The following is a 19,435-nucleotide window of genomic DNA, read 5'->3' as shown; positions in this document are numbered from 1 at the left end:
TCGTCAAGAGGTGTAGGATTGATCCAAAGATCATCCGATTCCGATAAGTATTTATGGAGATATGAATTTATTTTGTTTATGTAATTATAGTCAAGCTCACCAGCTCTTATGTAGGCTCTAGAAGCCCAACCAACGTGTCTATTCATCATCCTTGTTTTGGTATAAGTAGATGAGGATTTGATATCATTTACACACACTCTTTAGGTGATCTCCTCTCCACGTCTGGGTTTTTGGTGAAGGAGAAAGACACTAAGAGTATGCTGGGCTAAGTCGTTGATGCCCTAGCCGCAGGTAATACCCTAGACGCAGTAATGCCCTAGCCGCAGTAAGCAACAGGCTTATGAAGAAATATAAACGCAGTCAATGGGTCAATAAGACGCAGTAAGTCAACAAGACCTGCTCATGCATTCCTCTGCCATTCTATACATATATACGCTATACAGGTATGCCCATTCTTCGTGAAGTCTGGAACAGGGATGGCCATTTTACGGTTTGGAACAGGTATGGCCATTCTACGTGATACATATATACACTATTTATGGCAAATTATAACTGTGACAACCGCAGTAAAGGAAGGGTAGCCGCAGTTGAGGAATAACGAAGCCGCATCAATGGAGACCTGTTAACGCAGTCAATGGAGACCTGTTCATGCAGTCTAAGAAGATAAGAACTTCGCATTCTTCCTCTCTGAAATTTCGGGTGTAGTAGCCGCAGTCAAAGCGTAAGGTATGAAGTGAACTAAACTCGTGTATCCGCATTGATGGAGCAGCAAGGTTCTAGGAATTGTGATGAGGACGTAGACTAAATACATATCTCGGCATACCTGAATTTGATGACACAGTGATATCACTCATATACATATCGAATGGACAAAGAGGATCGTGTATCTAATGCAACCTCGGCATGTTATAAATAGTGATCAGGATTGCAAGAAGTAAGAAGGGTTACATCTCGGCTTTGTATTTAGATCTGTCCAGACATATCACAATGATGAAATATGTGATACTCGGCCTACCTGTGATTGAAGGAATTATCTTCGGATGAATAAATCAGAGAAGGCTAATGATGATCTCGGAATATCTATGAGCAACATCTCGTCATACATGTAAGTGTTCTCATCAACCGGATAGAGTTGAAGGGTATTAAGTCTTATAGCTAGGATCTCGGCATATACTTATATTTGTTTCTATTAACTCACATACCTCAAGGGGAATTAGAGTACTGATGTATGACATAAACCTAATCACTGTCATTGTAATAAAGCAGTCACAATGACAAGGATCATAAGTAGTAATGATGGTTACAGTGTCAACATAATGAGAATGACAAGGATGAATAGTCTCTGATCATTTTGGGCATGGGCAGCAAAATGATGAATAGGACAACATCATGATGAATGAGAGCATGATGCATGGGCAGCATAATGATCATGGGCAGCATGATGATAATCATGAGTAGTGCAGCATGGTGTTGTATGCAGTGGTACAGCAGAGAACCAAATGCAGCACGATGACAGGGGAAGGAGCCACCTTGGAGAATCAGTTGAAGCAGAATGTCTTCAACTGATATCATTGTTATACGAGATGATCTATGCTTAGATCCAGACAAGTCAAAGTGTTGACTTCTGTTGTAATTGTACTATCTCTCTCTCTCTCTCTCTTTCTCTGCTGAACTTTGAAGATAAAAGAAGATTTGATCAAAGGGTTTCCCCACACATTGTGGGGTTTGTCCCTGGCTCGCGCCATATCTTGTGTCCTCTTGCCTTGGCTTGTCTTCTGCGATTTATATTTATGTTCTATCTGCAGTTTATCTTAATGTTGATGTGATTGCTAAATATCAAAATTTAAATAAATTGCTCTAGCATAGAACATACCTAAACTTAACAAGAACTAATTATTTGTTTTAGGAAAAAAGACTTCTAGTGCATAATAGATGTATCTCTAAAAAATTTCTACTGCAATTATTTAATTTCATGTCAATTTAATGCTTTGTGGTGAAGTTTTGTAGATGAATCATTATTTGGTCAAGTTGTTCAAATGTTAGGGGAAATTCTCAAAGGAATCAATCTAATCTTGAAAAATATTCAAGGAAAACCTGCATGTTTTGAATTCCAAAGTCTCATCTATATCTTATTTGTGTCTTGCAGGGATTCTTTCAAGTTTCTTAAAGCTTTTATTTCTTGCATCAAAAGATCAAACTTGGAAAAAATTATTTTTTTAGTATTGTACACCATTTATCAATATCTGTTTATTTCAAAGAGCTAAGTCATAGCTAGTCAAAGAGGAGAGCTTGCTCATACTCTTTGGCCTACCCTCTTGTAGATTATTTTTGTAACATACTTACAGTTTTTTTTTAACATGTTCTCTTGTAGCTACTTACGAGATTATTCATCAGAAAATTACTTACAAGTTTGCATGCAAGACCTTAGGGCTCAGATTTAGAGATTATATCCACCTTTAGGCCAGATTCATCTTGGATAAGGCCGTGTTCTTCTTGAGGAAGGCCGAGTTCATTTTGGCCATCTCTCGCTCTCTCTTGGCCACGGCCATAGAGGAGGCTTATCTTCTCTTCTTCTTCGGAAAATCTGCATTTTGTTGAACTTTTGTGAGCCTCAAATTGCAGAAATCTTCAGCGAGGAAAAGTCTATGGTTTGATTCCAATTTGTTAAGACTTTCCTTTGAATTAAGAGAAGACTTCATTGTCTTTTCCTTCTTGTAACAACCAGTGTTTTTAAAACCGGAACCGGTGACCGAACCGGTCCACCTAGCTAACCGGTTTACCGACCGGAACCGGTCTAACCGGGACTGGTTTGGTCTAAACGAACCGGTTTTTAAAAAATACATTAAATAATTAATTTTTAATGAAACAAAACTATTTTTAAGATGTAAAACCATGATTCCAAGCCAATAGAGACAAAATATGCAAAGTTTGCTCATTTATATACCATGCAAAGGTGAATATATCAAAATGGCACCGAGTGCAATACATATCATCGACAAAATAGCAAAATACATAAGAAATGAGGCTCTAAATGGCCTATAAAGTCCAAAAACAATGCTGCAAGCTATGAGGCCATTGGCCTACTACAAGTCTACAGTGTACACATGATCAATCATCAAGTCCATCACCACTACTAGACACAGGATCATCATCAGGAGCTACATAGACATCATCTGGTTCAGAGTCTGAGGATGCCTCTGCCTCATCTGCAACATCAGTATCAATGCCACCAATGACAATAGAAGTGGACCTAGTGGAAGCACGAGTTTGTCGACCTGCACGACTAGTGCCTTCCATTGGTTCCTTGCCTTTCCTTGATGCCGCTACTGATCCTGGTTCTGATGCCGCCACATAATCTGCCTCATCCTCCGCTAAAGCCATGTCGATATCAAAATCAGCCTCAAACACAGGATCTTCAGTCTCCTCCACCCATTCTGATGTTGGATCAATATCGTCCAACACAATGGGATCTAGATCAGGTGATTTGCTCATCATTTGGTTCCTCCTCAGTCGAAGGTTTTATTGCACAAAAACAAGATCATTTAACCGTTTTTGTTCCAAACGGTTTCTCTTCTTCGTGTGTATGCGCTCAAAAACAGACCAATTGCGCTCACAACCTGAAGCACTGCAAGTTTGACTGAGGACTCTAATTGCAAACCTTTGCAATTGAGGACACTGGCCACCAAATGACTCCCACCAATGTGCTGCAAAGAAAAAGACAATAATTAGTAACTTAGTTTATAATTTGAATTGTAAAGAACGTAAACAATTTTAACTTGAAATGAAAAACAAAATGGAAATTGGAATTGCTTACCTGGTTGGTCCACATCTCTTGCCATCTTTGCCAAGTTTTTGCCAAAAGTACCACTTGCTTGATTGAAAATAGTAAGCTGTCTATGTATATCCAACTGGTCTACATGGTTAGGGACCATGCGCTCCAAGCAATCAATCAATCCAGCTCTGACCTCCCCATCATGCTGATCTCCTAGCCGATTTTTATAGTGATACCTTGGGTTCAAAAAATACCTGGCTGCATGTATAGGACGATGGAGTTGATTGTTCCATCTGTTATCAATGATCTCCCATATACGGCCATATTTAGCTAACCTGTCATTGTAAGCTGCCCGTATCTGCTCCTTTGCCTGATCCATAGCTTCATAAATGTAGCCCATGGCCAATCTTTCCCCATCCACCAACCTTAGCACCTTAACAAGGGGCTCGGTAATTTTCACAAGCTCTACAGACCTTTTCCAAAAATAAGTGTCTAACACTTTCTTTTTGGTGTCTTTTCCATCTGGTCTACGAGCCCACCGAGATTCAGACCATTCATCAGAGGAAAACATTTTCTGCAAGTTTCTATGTTGACCATTGAGACATTGCAACGTGAGGAAGTGAGTTGCAAATCTCGTAATTGCAGGCCTAACAAGCTCTTTGCCTCCAGTGTGTTTCCTCATTAGGCTCAATACCTATGAGTGGTTGTAAATGTATTTTGTAATGCACTTGGCATGCTCTACAGTGTTTTTTACCCACTCCACCTTGCCTATATCCTCAAGCATGAGGTCTATGCAATGTGCAGCACATGGAGTCCAAAATATGGTCTTATATTTGGCCTCAAGCATCTTTCCAGCAAGAACATAGTTTGAGGCATTATCAGTGATGACCTGCACAACATGCTGCTCCCCAACTTCCTGAATAATGTTATCCAAAAGCTCAAATAGAAGGCTTGCATCCTTTACCCTATCAGATGCATCAACTGATTTCAAAAACATGGTTCCTTGAGGGCAAGAAACAAGGAAATTAATGATAGTGCGGTTCTTTCCATCGGTCCATCCATCTGACATAATGGAACAACCTGTTTTGACCCATGACTCTCTAAACTCAAACAAATACTCATCAATGGAAGATATCTCTTTTTGCAAAAGAGCTCCCCTCAAGTCATGCATACTAGGGCCTTTGAAGCCCTTTCCTGCAGCTATAACAGAGTCCCACATAGCTTGGTAATAAGGTGAGCGAGCAGCATTAAATGGGATATCTGAATCATACCACCATCTAGCAATGTATTGGTGAGAAGTTTCTTTGCATTGTTTTTTCCAATGCTGATCCAAAGTGGGTTGAGAACTTGGCTGGGAGGAAGTGGGATTAGATTTAGAAGAGGCAATGGTGGCAGAAGATGAGAAATAACTTTGGATGTTTGGTCTCTTTGGTCCTTTTGATGGTTGGCCAACTCCAACAGAAGGATGAACATAGTGAAAGGGGTCATTGGTGGAAGGGATAGAAGTGGAGTCTTGAATCTCATAATCATCATACCCACTCTGTTTCATAAGATTCATGGTTTCCATTAATTCCCTCTTCCTTGCAATTTCATCTTGGATGGCCTTCTCCCTAGCCTTATCCTCATAAAATTTTTCAAGCTTGGCAATGTATTCTACCCTAATAGGACCTAACAGTTCTTTTGGTGCATCACATGGCTTTACTTGGCCTCTTACCCCAGCCAAGTGTTGTTTCAACCTAAGAATACCCCCACCTCCAATAGATTTATGGCATAATTTGCATATCATTTTTCCCTCAATTACATCACAATGAGCCCATGCACTGTCCTTTCCTTTTGGAGCCATGTTTGCTTGAAATAATAACAATTTGCAAATAAATCTGCCATTTAAAAAAAAAATTGCAGCTAAGGAACATGGAAAACCAATGATAAATGTAGGAAAAAAATGCACATGCAAGCTACAAAATTTGATAGCATAGAGCTAGAGACTTCATAGGCTTAGCATAGATGATAGATCATTGAAGTGAGAAGTTTATAGCACAAAAAAAATAATTCATGGACAGCAGACTCAAATGAGGAATTATCAAGTGCAAATCCTTACCTGGAAATGCAAAGTAGCTCCCTTAGCCTCCTCTTGATGATGGCAACTCCACTGACAGCTACACACTATCTCCAAAATAGCTCCAACTCCAACTCCAAGATGACTACTTCAGCAAAAACTCCACACTCTCCAAGCTCACAAACAAACTCACAAACACTCCAAATCAGTTGTGTGAGACAAATGAGAGTGAGAGGGGTGTCTTATAGCAAGTGTGAGGGTGTTTTTGGAGGGAAAACACCTTTCCCTCACCCTCAAAACCCCTAAACCGCCCTCAGAACCTAAACCGCTGCGCTTTTTTGTGTTTACCGGCGGCCTGTCCATAAACCGGCCGGTTTTTACCGGTTAGGGCCTATTTCTGGGCAAATGAGGGTCTGAACCGGGTTAGGAGGGCCGGTTCCGACCGGCCAGGCTTCCAACCGGCCGGTTAGGCCGGTAACCGGTTTTCTCCACCGGTTTTTAAAACTATGGTAACAACTAATAAAATTTCTGATTTTGGGGGCGTGGGTTTTACCCATTGGTATCCCTATCTCTCCACCTTTTAGAGAGGCTTGGCGGTCTAACTTTGTTGGTTTATTTCATTTTGCATCCATATCATCTAATTGAGAAATTAACACAACATACATCACACTCATTTTGCATGTACTTTATTTTAACTTACTACATGTTTTAAATCCATAACAAGTTCAGATTTTTTACATGAAAGCGCTTTTTACTAAATCTTATTTGGCTTGAACATAGTTCCAAGTTTACTTATGCTTCACCATTAAGCACATTTTACATGCATCAAGTATTTGGACAAATTTTCTTCATAAAGTAACATTTTATTTCATGTCAAGCAAGTACATTTCAAGTAGAAGTTAATTCTCATTGTCTAGTTAATTTATTTACAAGCCTCAAATATCACTAAAACTTACCTCCAGCTTAAGTTGGTTGAATAGACTTTTAGAGACCCTCTACCTCTATTGACTCCTCACTGTGAGATCCAAATATTTGGGCAAGGATGAGGTCTAAGGACTAGAGTTCAATTGTAACTTTGCCTTAGCACTAATGAAATAAATGAACCAAGAAAAACATTCCATCACATTTGGTTTGGTTTAAAGTCTCACATGCAAATCTTTCTTCAAGAGGCACTTTGGATGCAAGCGTTGTAATCTCTTTTAATTTTGCAACAAATTTAATTTTCTTGTACTTGGAAATTGACTCATCTTTGGTTTAATTGATTATTCTCATGAATGGTTGATTTCACTTTCAAGTACTATTATTTTGGCTTACAAACTTAATTGCATGTTGTCATCTTGGTCTAACATTTGAGTTATTTTTGTATCATTTTGAGCCAAATAGTTAACATGCTTTGATTTGTAGACTTATTCATCTTGAAAGAATTATAATATCTTGTGCTAACAATTTAGTGTTTCACTTTTTCGGGTTATTTTGGCTTTCCATTTGAAAGCAATTCACTTCATTTTAAGCAAAATACAATTTCATTTCTTACAGAGAAAATACTTGGAAGGCATGTGTTGTTTATGTATTTCATGCGTCTTATGATGGTTATTGTTCATATCAGCTTTTCTTATAAATCTTAATGAAATAATCTATTTAACTCTAACAATTCTCCTAGAAACTCACATCTTTTTTAACTTAACTTTTCATTAGGGACCACCCCGCTTAGCTAACCTAGGAGATAGCTCAAACAGAGAGAGTCAGGATTAGTGTGACAGCTCCTTTTCTTAGTTCCCAGCCACCAACCACACCTTGTGGGGTTGAAATCATTTCTAACTAACTTGTAGGTAGGTGTAGGCGGTAGGATCAACATAGACCAAACTCATTTTTTCCATTGAATGCCCCCACTAATCCATGCCCAAATGTGTCCATAATAAGTAAGCAAAAATAGCCAATTACATAACAAAAAGCCATACCTTCAAGATTGGAAGGCCCACCTTCAAACATACGATCATGACAAAATGGGCAAGGGCACATAATCACTGGCTTAGGTAGTAGAGATGGTGACACATAGAGCTATCTAGGGGTTGCAAGGGGCTGCTGGCTGTCGACTAAAGACACTGTAGGAGAAAAATTTCTCCTATTGGTGTCACCCACTAGTGGTGGATAACATGCCTCTTTAAAAAAAATCAGAATTTCATCCTCCTCTTGAGAATAATTTAGCTCGCCTCTAGAGTAAAGATAGAGCTCTCTTGTTGTATAAACTCTGACCTCTATACACCTTGGTGAAAGTCCAGATATGCCATGGAATTTGGCTTCCCTCTGTGGCAAAGATCCCACTCGCTTTGGCACCTATTTCAGCCTTATATATTTCTGGAAAATAATGCTCAAAACAACCTTGGAACAACGAGTATTTGGCCGTGTTGACCACTCATGTCAACCACCCCTTGAACAAAGTACAGTGCAAAGCAGTCATAAATTTTTCAAATTTCATCATCATCTTACAACTTATGGTCATCCTAATGTAATCCAAATTTTGTTGCCCTATGGGCCTTGATGTAAAAATGATTCTAGTATGTTTATAAAGCCATTTAAAATACCTAGGTAAGCCTATGATTTTTACCAGAGTTTCACTCTAGGGAGTTTCTTTCCTCCACCAAATAATTGTGTTTTTAAACATTTATAATTGATAAAGTTTTCCTCCCAAGCATGCCCCAAAGCTAGAGTGGGGTTCGATGCTAAAGTCTTAGCCAAGTTCTGATGTATCGAGTTTATGTAAATTGTCATACTAGATCATCTATAAAGTATCGCAAATTTTGATTAAATCTAGAGGTCATGTTTTTATTGTCGAAATTCCCCTTTTGTATGGCATTGTCTATGTAATATTGATGTAAAGATGTAAAAAGTGTTGTCTATACGAGTTTTAGGGGGTATGAGTACTTAATTTTACACCTCAACTCCTAAACTTTCTATCTAGACACACTTTCAGGGTGGAAAGATATGTATAAATCCCTCTAGAGTCATTTTTATTATTCTCTGGCAAAAAAAGGCAAAATAATTAACCATAAATTAGTCAAAAAAATAAAATGAGAGAAAATAAAATTTTCTCCAAGTGGAAAAATAACTAGAAAGGAAACGTGCACTTTCCAAAAAATGGATGAAATTGAAAGATGAGAAAAGTCTCATTTCCAAGGCAAAAAAGACCCACAAAAAATTGCTAGAAGGAAAATATTTTCTAAAGGGAAATTGAATTTTTTGGTCCAGGTGGTTATTTTGAATGAGGGAATTTCAAGAAAAGTATTTTTGAAGATTTTCCAATGTCCAAAACTACTCCAAGGTCAAAGATTGGTCCATCTAGCACATCAATTAAGGGAGTTGAAATTCTTGGATATTTGTGCAACAGTGATCAAGGGTTCGAATTTTGAGGAGGATCAAGCCATGGATCAAGTCAACTAGCCGGTTTTTCCACTTGGAGGCTCTCATGTTGTCATTTTTTCTATAAGGAAGCTCTAAGCTCCACATTGTATCATCATGTAAAGTCTTGAGCTCTTGGTCAAGTGAAGTTTTATTGTCCTTGTAATATTTTTTGTGAACAATAAAAAAAGTCTTTGGGGCAAAGCTATGGTGTTATTCTTCAGTTATATGGTATAATCTTTTTGATCTTTTGTGCTTAATGTTTTACTAATGTTTTAACTTTCTTTACAAGATAATTTACTTGCATATGTTGGAAACTTGAGAAGGTCTAAAAACATGTATGATAAGATAGTCGGCAGGTATGAAATCAACAATTTGAATGAAATCATCTCCTTGAAAGATCAACTCAAGGACACCAAGATGAACAAATGAGAGTCTGTGCAATCCTACATAATGCGGATATCTTGTCTTAGAGATCAATTGCCAAGAGTTCGAGAATTTGTGCCTGACAGGGAATTGGTGATCGTGACTCTAATAGGTCTCCCTCCTATTTGGGAAACCTTCATTACTGCCATAAGCAACAACAATGTCCTCCCGTCATTTGATGAAATTGTTGGAAAGCTTACACAAGAAGAATCAAGGATGATATCAAGAGGAAGGATTCAAAAACATGAAGAAGGAGAGCTCGCTGCATATATCACTCATGACAAAAGGAAGAAGAAAGGAAAAGGAGGTCCATCAAGAAAGACTCCTCAAAATGCAAAAAGAAAGAATGATAGAACATCGTCTCATATTGAATGCTATAATTGTCACAAGAAGGGTCATTATGCACGAGATTGTCCCGAGAAGAACAAAGGGCCATGTTACAACACTAGAAGCAACAACAACAAATACAATAATCAAAGAAGAAAAGATGATCGAAGAAATGACCGCAATAAAAGATATGAAAGTAGAAGAAGAGATACCTCAAGCGACCATGAAGAAGATCATCGTCCTCAAAAGAAGTCAAGATTTCTCAGGTATGAAAGTAATGTTGTAAATCAATCTGAATACATTCTTATTTCTGCACTTACTAGTTCTTCTCCTCCGGATTCGTGGGATAGTTGGTTGGTTGATAGTGGGGCCACTCATCATTTCTCTGGATATAAGGAAGTTCTCTCTAATCTAGTAGAGAGGGAGACTAAACTAAAGCTTATTCATGGAGACAACTCCACTCATCCCGTAAAAGGTTGTGGGTTCATCAAATTTCATTTGAATTCTAGGAATCAGCTTTGTTGCATGATGTTATGTATGTTCTAGGATTAATGAAGAATTTGGTATCTATATCCGCTTTGGAAGATAAAGGGATGAAGGTTGCCTTCATCAAGGGAAAATTTTTGGCTTGGTCTGATGGTTCACATATGAGAGATGCATTCACATTAGGATCAAGATTTGAAGGACTCTATAGAGTCACTGGAAGACCACTTCTAGCATTGGTTCATAATACTAATCACCTAAGTGAGTTATGGCACCGAAGATTGGCTCATCTACATTATGATGCTCTTCCAAAATTAAGGAAATTGGTCTCTAGTATTCATGATGTTCAAGCCCATCATGTTGGAGTATGTCCAAGTTGTGCAATGTTGGAATTTCTAAGTCTAAAAGTTAGAAATCCTTCCTATACTTTCTGATTTATTTCTTCCTACTTGATCTGTTAATTAACAAGTTATTTACCATGTAAACACTGAAAATAAATACAAGTGCAGTCTCAACACATACAGATCATCAACTGAAGGAAAAACAAGCACACAAGTGACACTGTTATTTTTGGACTAATGTCCCCGGAAAAACCCAATGCGAGAAAACTGGTGTAGCTATCTGAGGGTTTTATTATTAAGCAATTTCAGAATACAATCTAGGTGCCAAAAATGGCTCACCCAACAAAGAATTCCCACGGCAGTAGTACCTCTCAGTCGGAGACAGATATCAACCCCAATCTGCACCACAAAAATTCCCAGCGTCAACCTCTAGGGTCTGCGTCAGCCTCTCTGGCTCAGCGTCTTCCCAGCGTCAGCCTTTATGGCCCAGCATCAGCCTCTCTGGGCTTTGTGTCAGCCTTTGGAGACTCTATGTCTCCCACGCTGGCCCTCCTCAGGCTCTACGCACCTCCTGGCTACCTCTGCATGGCCTTTAGCTAGCTCTGCATCAACCCTCACCCGGCTCCTGTGTTGATGCTCCTGGTACAATCTCTGCCTCTCTACTACTGTATTCACTACCCCTCAGCTAAAACTCTGATCACTCCTTCGATTTCCTTAGCAAGCCCTGCCCCAGAAAATCGAATTCTTGATCAACTCCGTGTGTTCTCCAAGTGACCCTCAAGCCTCCTCTTATACTTTTCTCGTTGACAATTCAACGATCGAGATTAAGTCCCTAATCAACGGCTAAGATTAGATATGGCTTGATACATGACTTTTGGACCATTCTAACTCAGTTTTATATTAATTCACATTAATATTTTATTTTCCCTAAGTTAAGAGGAAAATTAATTAATTTAATATCTCCCAAACTAGTTAGATTCTGCCCAAACCATTTCTGGGTCTTGGAGATCTCATGTGCTTTAGCCTCTCCACCAATTTTCGTGGCTAGAGCACATCCAATGCTACCCCAAAACAACACTAGCTCTTAGCGAGGATTGTGCTCTAGTAATACTCCTCACTGAGCATCACTGTGATCACTCGCATCGGTCCTTGTTTTGATGCTAGGATTGCTGCCCAACATCCTCTACACTATTGCATCATGTACTGCTACCCATGGCCCTACCACTACCACTGTTGCATCCGTACGACAGTTCCCTCTGCATCTGTGCTGCTTCCCATAGCCCTGCCACTGCCTGTTGCATCTACACTCCATCCCCTCTCATCATGCTGCATCGTGCTACCCATAGCACTACCACTGCCAACAGTTGCACTGCAACTTAGTTACTGAGAAGTAAGTAACTAATCTCCCAACTCTGACATCTCCGTCAGGCTAGAAACACTCTCGATGCTGAAACTCCCTCTGTCACTGACAAGTGCTCCCTCTCTGTGCTACTGCAACAACTCTGTGCATCTTGCACTTGCTACCTCACGTTGTTTTGGGACTCCTGCACTGTAGCTCCCTCTGTCGCTCCATCCGCATCCGTCTCTACCGACATCCGCTAGTCCTACTACTCCTCTTCGGGGCTCTCGTGGCAAGGTATAATCCAAGAGGTTGGGTACCTCGAGGATCGTGCACCTCATCGCCTGTAGTCCGTTTCACTACAGATCAATGTCTTCCCACTTCCTCTCAAGTGGCGCATGAGCACTCATGGCATAGTCATCATTTGTCTCCACTTCTTTCTCTGCCCTTGCTGACACAGCCTTTGTCTTACAAGCCTCTCCCTTGCTCATTTTCCTCGGACACTGGCTCGCATAGTGACCCAGTTCCCCATAGTAGAAGCATTTGACCTTGGAGAGGTCCTTCTTCTTCCGTTTCTCCTACTTTCCCTCAGATGCTAGGGCAGCATCCTCCTCTTCCTCCTTGATTTTGACCCCCTTGCCGCTACTCCCCGCCTTGGTTAGCCTTCTGATCTCTTCTTGACGAAGAGCCACCCACAGTTCCTCCCAATCTGGAAGGGTCGACCTGCCTAGTATGCTCTGGACAAATACCTTCCAATCCTCTGAGACTGTGTTCAATGCGGTCCTCACCAACATCTCCTCATCCGACGTGGCCCCTATGGAAGTCAGTTGATCCCGGATCTCCTTCAATCAATCGAGCAAGGTGTCTATCTGTTCTCCCTTCTTCATTTGGTATGACCGCATTTGATTTTCTAGTAGCATCTTCCTCTGCACAGAAGTACGCTGATACAATTTCGTCAGGGCCTCCCACATCGCATTTCTCGTGTCCTTTTAAGAAATATGTGGTACTACATGGTCTTTGACCTCGTCAAGGATAATGCTTTTGGCCCTTGCCATTGCCTCCTCGTACTTTTCGTTCTCAGTCGGGTCAACTGGGATCGCTATCGTGTTCAAGACAAAGTGCTTGAGATGATTCTTGTCTAGAACAGACAAGATCATGGCCTTCCAAACTACGAAGTTTGCAGCTCTATCTAGTCTATCCTGATCTCTTACCCCATTCCCTACCATTTCGTTGCTCCTCTTTCGATTCTTTCGAGTCTCTCTACTTCCCTCCTAGATATTCTCGGTGTGACTCCCTCTGAGCCTTGATTTCCCTCCTAGAAACCCCTCTGCCAATGTCGAGATGCCCCCACTCCGATCATTACTGCAACTACACCATTGATCCAGATTTCTTGGCTAGAAATCCTCGGCAGCAACTCCCTCCTCCTTGGTTTTGCCCTGTTAGGTACTATTCTGACCACAGTACCCTACCAGCTTCACTCCGCAACTTACCCACAGCCTCCTATGCCCCAGCGAATTGAAGGTTAGAGCCTCTAAGCTCTGCGCAATACCGGCACCAGCAAAATCCGCACCTCCTGGCCTTGAGCGTCAATCCTTCCTCACTAAGAAAGATGACCGGGCATTGCATAGGTCAAGTTTGCTCCTCTTTGTCACTGCGTTGATCCTCTTCCCTGCTCGAATTGATGACGCAGGCACTACGTCACCTCTTCCTTGTTGCTTTTTCGATAGGAACAACGTCTGCCACTCAGGACAGTTGTTTCTGCTTCTACTATTTTGCTCGGTTGATGCCCTCAGTTATCCTGGAATCTACAACCACGCTTCGATACCATGTTGGAATTTCTAAGTCTAACTGTTAGAAATCCTTCCTGTACTTTCTGATTTATTTCTTCCTACTTGTTCTGTTAATTAACAAGTTATTTACCATGTAAATACTGAAAATAAATACAAGTACAGTCTCAACACATACAAGTCATCCACTGAAGGAAAAACAAGCACACAAGTGACAGTTATTTTTGGACTAATGTCCCTGGAAAAACCCAATGTGGGAAAACCGACGTAGCTATATGAGGGTTTTATTATTAAGCAGTTTTAGAATACAATCTGGATGCCAGAAATGGCTCACCCAACAGAGAATGCCCTCGGCAGTAATACCTCTAAGTCGGAGACAAATATCAGCCCCAATCTGCCCCACGAAATCTCCCAGCGTCAACCTCTAGGGTCTGTGTCAACCTCTCTGGCTCAATGTCTACCTAGCGTCAACCTCTCTGGCCCAACGTCAGCCTCTCTAGGCTCTGCGTTAGCCTCTGGAGCCTCTGTGTCTCCCACGTTGGCCCTCCTCAGTCTCTGCACAGCTCCTGGCTGCTTCTGCGTGGCCTCTAGCTGCTTCTATGTGGCCTCTAGCTGGCTCTGCATCAACCCTCTCCCGGCTCATGCGCTGATGTTCCCAGTACTATCTCTGCCTCTTTGCTACTGCATTCACTACCCCTCAGCTGCAACTCTGATCACTCCTTCGATTTCCTCAGCAAGCCCTGCCCCAGAAAATCGAATTCTTGATCAACTCGGTGTATTCTCCAAGTGACCCTCAAGCCTCCTCTTATACTTTTCTCGTTGACAATTCAACGGCCGAGATTAAGTCCCTAATCAATGGCTAAGATTAGATTTGGCTTGATCCATGACCTTTGGACCATTCTAACTCAGTTTTATATTAATTCACATTAATATTTTATTTTCCCTAAGTTAGACTTGGGGACTCCATTAAAAATATTAATTATTTTAATATCTCCCAAACTGGTTAGATTCTGCTCAAACCATTTCTGGGTCTTGGAGATCTCATGTGCTTTAGCCTCTCCACCAATTTTCGTGGCTAGAGCACATCTGATGCTACCCCAAATCAACATGCAAGTGGAAAGAAGACAAGGGGATCATTCCCCTCTAGAGAGAACAAGACAACTGACATCCTCCATCTCATCCATTCCAATATATGTGGTCCAATGCCTGTGCAGTCTATTGGTGGCCATCTATACTATATCACCTTCATTAATGACTTCTCTAGAAAGACATGGATATATTGTTTGAAGCAGAAGGATGAAGCCTTCGAAATATTCAAAGAATTCAAAGCTTTGATTGAAAATCAAACAAGGAAGAGAATCAAAGTATTCAGGTCCGACAATGGTGGGGAATACATGTCAAATGAATTCATAGCATTTTGCAAGAAAGAAGGAATCAAGAAGGAAACAATTGTGCCATATACACCCGAACAAAATGGACTAGCGGAAAGAAAGAACAAGTCTATATTAGAAGTTGCCCATGCCATGCTCCATGATCAAAAGTTGCCCATGCCATGCTCCATGATCAAAAGTTGCCAAAGTTCCTTTGGGGAGAAGCAACGCATACTGTTGTATATGTTCAAAACAAGGTGCCTCATCAAGCACTGGAAAACAAGACCCCCAAAGAAGTGTTCATAGGTGTCAAGCCTGACATAAGCCATCTTCGTATCTTTGGATGCCTCATATATTTTCATGTGCCGAAGGACAAAAGGAACAAGTTGGAGGCAACTGGAAGGAAAGGTACATTTGTGGGTTATTGTGAAAATTATAAAGCTTATAGAATATATATTCCTAGTCAAAGGAAGGTTGAAATTAGCAAGGATGTAACATTTGATGAAGATGTGGCTCTTCGAAAAACAAAAGATCTTCCTCCACCTCTTACTCCCAAGAAGAGGAATGATGACAGGGATATTCTAGATGGTCCTTTCGTCCCTATGTCTGAGACTAATATTGTTGATGATCCCATGGAGCCTATGTATCCCTTTGATCCTCCTCCAAGTGATCCTCCTACTAGGAAGAGACCATTTTGGCTTCGTGACACTCTACAGGATGCTGAGAGACCTGTTCCCGTTCAAAGATCATTTAGAGAAAGGACGCAGCCATGAAAGTACCATGGATATGCAGCCATGAGCACTATGATTCAAGTTGAACCTTCCACATTTGAAGAAGTCGTAAAAGAACAAGTTTGGAAAGATGTGATGGCCGAAGAATATGAATCAATTACGAAGAATGATGTATGGGAAGTTGTGGCGAGATCGAAGGGGAAATTTGTGGTGACTTCAAAGTGTTATTCAAGATCAAGCATGGAGTTCATGGGAGCATTGAGAAATACAAGGCAAGGTTCGTGGCCCGAGGATTCTCACAAAGCGTAATGATCTATGAAAAGCCTAGTGAATGACTTATTAACATACTAGGTAAATACCTAAACTTGCCAGAATCTAAAAAAAATATACTTATGGAATACTTGTTATACCACCATCATAAAATAACTAGTACAATATTCAGAATTTGTAAATACAAAAGATTTTAATTAAATAAAAGAAATTATATAATATATTATATATCAAATGAAAAGAACTATGTAAACCTATAACTTCTAAATTAAATTATGAATGTTTGAAAAGGAACTATATTGTTATAAAATAATTAACTCTTAACTAAAGGTTAAACATTAAAAGAGGTATAAAATAATAAAATCTAAAATAAATTTTAATGAAAAAGGGACTACGTAATATAGTTTGATATCACTTAAGAATCTTATAAAGTGATGTGTCAAAATAAAACGTGACTACCTCTTTAAATCATTGTGAGGAGCCACGTAATGGATAGGGGCAACGATCCTCGCCTCACAACCGGGGCGGTGGAGGATGAATGAACAGTGGTTCTAAGAAATAGAAGGAGAAGGGAGTGCGACTGAGAAGCGGGTGTTTTTGCCTTTAGAGCACAATGCAGGAAGGAGGAATTTATAATAAAGAGCCAAAGATAGATAAGCCTTGATTTTTCTTGAAGCTTTTGGGCACGGGGGCCAAATTACTTGGAAAGATGTGATGGCCGAAGAATATGAATCAATTACGAAGAATGATGTATGGGAAGTTGTGGCGAGATCGAAGGGGAAATTTGTGGTGACTTCAAAGTGTTATTCAAGATCAAGCATGGAGTTCATGGGAGCATTGAGAAATACAAGGCAAGGTTCGTGGCCCGAGGATTCTCACAAAGCGTAATGATCTATGAAAAGCCTAGTGAATGACTTATTAACATACTAGGTAAATACCTAAACTTGCCAGAATCTAAAAAAAATATACTTATGGAATACTTGTTATACCACCATCATAAAATAACTAGTACAATATTCAGAATTTGTAAATACAAAAGATTTTAATTAAATAAAAGAAATTATATAATATATTATATATCAAATGAAAAGAACTATGTAAACCTATAACTTCTAAATTAAATTATGAATGTTTGAAAAGGAACTATATTGTTATAAAATAATTAACTCTTAACTAAAGGTTAAACATTAAAAGAGGTATAAAATAATAAAATCTAAAATAAATTTTAATGAAAAAGGGACTACGTAATATAGTTTGATATCACTTAAGAATCTTATAAAGTGATGTGTCAAAATAAAACGTGACTACCTCTTTAAATCATTGTGAGGAGCCACGTAATGGATAGGGGCAACGATCCTCGCCTCACAACCGGGGCGGTGGAGGATGAATGAACAGTGGTTCTAAGAAATAGAAGGAGAAGGGAGTGCGACTGAGAAGCGGGTGTTTTTGCCTTTAGAGCACAATGCAGGAAGGAGGAATTTATAATAAAGAGCCAAAGATAGATAAGCCTTGATTTTTCTTGAAGCTTTTGGGCACGGGGGCCAAATTACTTCAAATTTTGAAGAACTTTGGAGCTGGATACCGAGTTTGTGCCCAGTTTGGCAGGGAGGTGTTGGTCTTTTGGTAACAGGAGTGAATTTGGAGCGACGACAGCCCAGACAGCCCAGGATCGACCTCAACAGCGAAAGCCAACTATGTATTGTGCATTTAATTAGTAAATTGTGTTTTAAGATATCACTATATGAATAATTAAGCTTCAATCTATCAAACTTGTAATTTTCCCGAAAATAGAGCTTTACACAAAAAGAGGGAGAGGATTATGATGATTTATTGCACTTGTGGCTCGATACACAACCATTCATTTGATAATAGCCCTTGCTGCAAGCCAAGGATGGACTCTTCATCAGATGGACGTAAAGACTACATCCCTCCATGGCATGTCACAAGAAGGAGTGTATATTGAGCAACCACAAGGATTTGAAGTAAAAGAACGAAAGACACATGTTTGCAAGTTAAAGAAGGCACTGTATGGTTTGAAGCAAGCCCCCATAGCATGGTATGCCCGCATAGACAGTTATTTGGTGAAGTTGGGATTCACAAGAAGCAACGTTGATCCCAACCTCTACTTCAAGGTAGTCCAAGATATGTCGTTGATTTTGGTTTTATATGTTGATGATCGATTCTTGACAGGAAGTGAGCCTTTGATGATCAAGTGCAAGAGGGAGCTAGTCTTTGAATTTGAGATGAAGGACCTTGGACTCATGCACTACTTTCTAGGTATTGAGGGGTGGCAAAGACCCGTTGAGCTTTTCCTTTCACAAGGAAAATATGTTGTGAAGTTGTTAGAGAGATTTGGAATGACAGAATGCAATTCCATGGCCACACTGATGGAAATGAACTTCAAGAAGTTATGTGGAGAAGTTGTAGGACCCGATCTGGCAAATCCATCTGAGTATAGACAGTTGATTGGGGCTCTGATGTTCCTAGTGAACACCCGTCCAGACATATGCTATACAGTGAACACGCTGACTCTCCATGCACATTGGATCGCTACCAAATACATCTTGAGATATTTGCATGGGACAATCACACTTGGTCTGAGATATTTTGCCAGAGATGTTCGACTCCATGGATACACCGACGCTGACTGGGCAAGAAATGTCATCGACAAGAAGATTATGTCTACATATTGTTTTAGTCTTGGATTTTCCATTATATCCTGGATGAGCAGGAAGCAGAAGTCTGTAGCATTGAGTACCGCCAAGGCAGAGTATATTGTCATTAGCATGGCTAACTGCGAAGTAGTTTGGTTAAGGAAGCTCTTCGGAGAGCTATTTGAGCAATTCCTAGATACTACAGTGATATATTGCGACAGCAAGAGTGGGATCCGTTTGGCAGAGAATCCCATATTTCATGACAGTCCAAGCACATAGAGATCCGATATCACTTCATTCGAGACATGGTGCAAAGAGGATCCGTTACACTCCATCACATACCTACAGATGAGCAGATTGTCGATCTTCTCACCAAGGCTTTGTCGAAAGGGAAGTTCTTGGTCTTCAAAGAACAACTTGGACTGATGGATGTGAGCCCTCCTGATAAAGCGTAGCGCTAATCGAGGACAATGAGCCATCTCT

The 19,435-nt window shown here is 40.1% G+C and overlaps 2 protein-coding genes across 3 annotated transcripts in view; both read right to left on the bottom strand.

Moving 5' to 3' along the window:
- LOC149238909 (ferrochelatase-2, chloroplastic-like) overlaps positions 1-19,435 on the bottom strand; it is a 385,049-nt gene that overhangs the window by 142,562 nt on the left and 223,052 nt on the right. The window lies entirely within an intron of this gene.
- On the bottom strand, positions 3,512-4,454 carry LOC149238910 (uncharacterized). Its single transcript, XM_089367046.1, has 2 exons — positions 3,815-4,454; positions 3,512-3,704 (listed from the first exon to the last, which is right to left on the bottom strand). Exons 1-2 carry the CDS (start codon positions 4,452-4,454, stop codon positions 3,520-3,522), a joined length of 825 nt encoding a protein of 274 aa, XP_089223172.1. The 3' UTR covers positions 3,512-3,519.

This window comes from Pinus tabuliformis, chromosome 8 (genome assembly GCF_031772625.1).
Source record: "Pinus tabuliformis cultivar Carrire ecotype Pingquan chromosome 8, CPIR1, whole genome shotgun sequence".
Taxonomy (NCBI): domain Eukaryota; kingdom Viridiplantae; phylum Streptophyta; class Pinopsida; order Pinales; family Pinaceae; genus Pinus; species Pinus tabuliformis.
The sequence above is the reverse complement of the archived record's forward strand: the minus strand, read 5'-3'. Positions and strand labels throughout refer to the sequence as shown.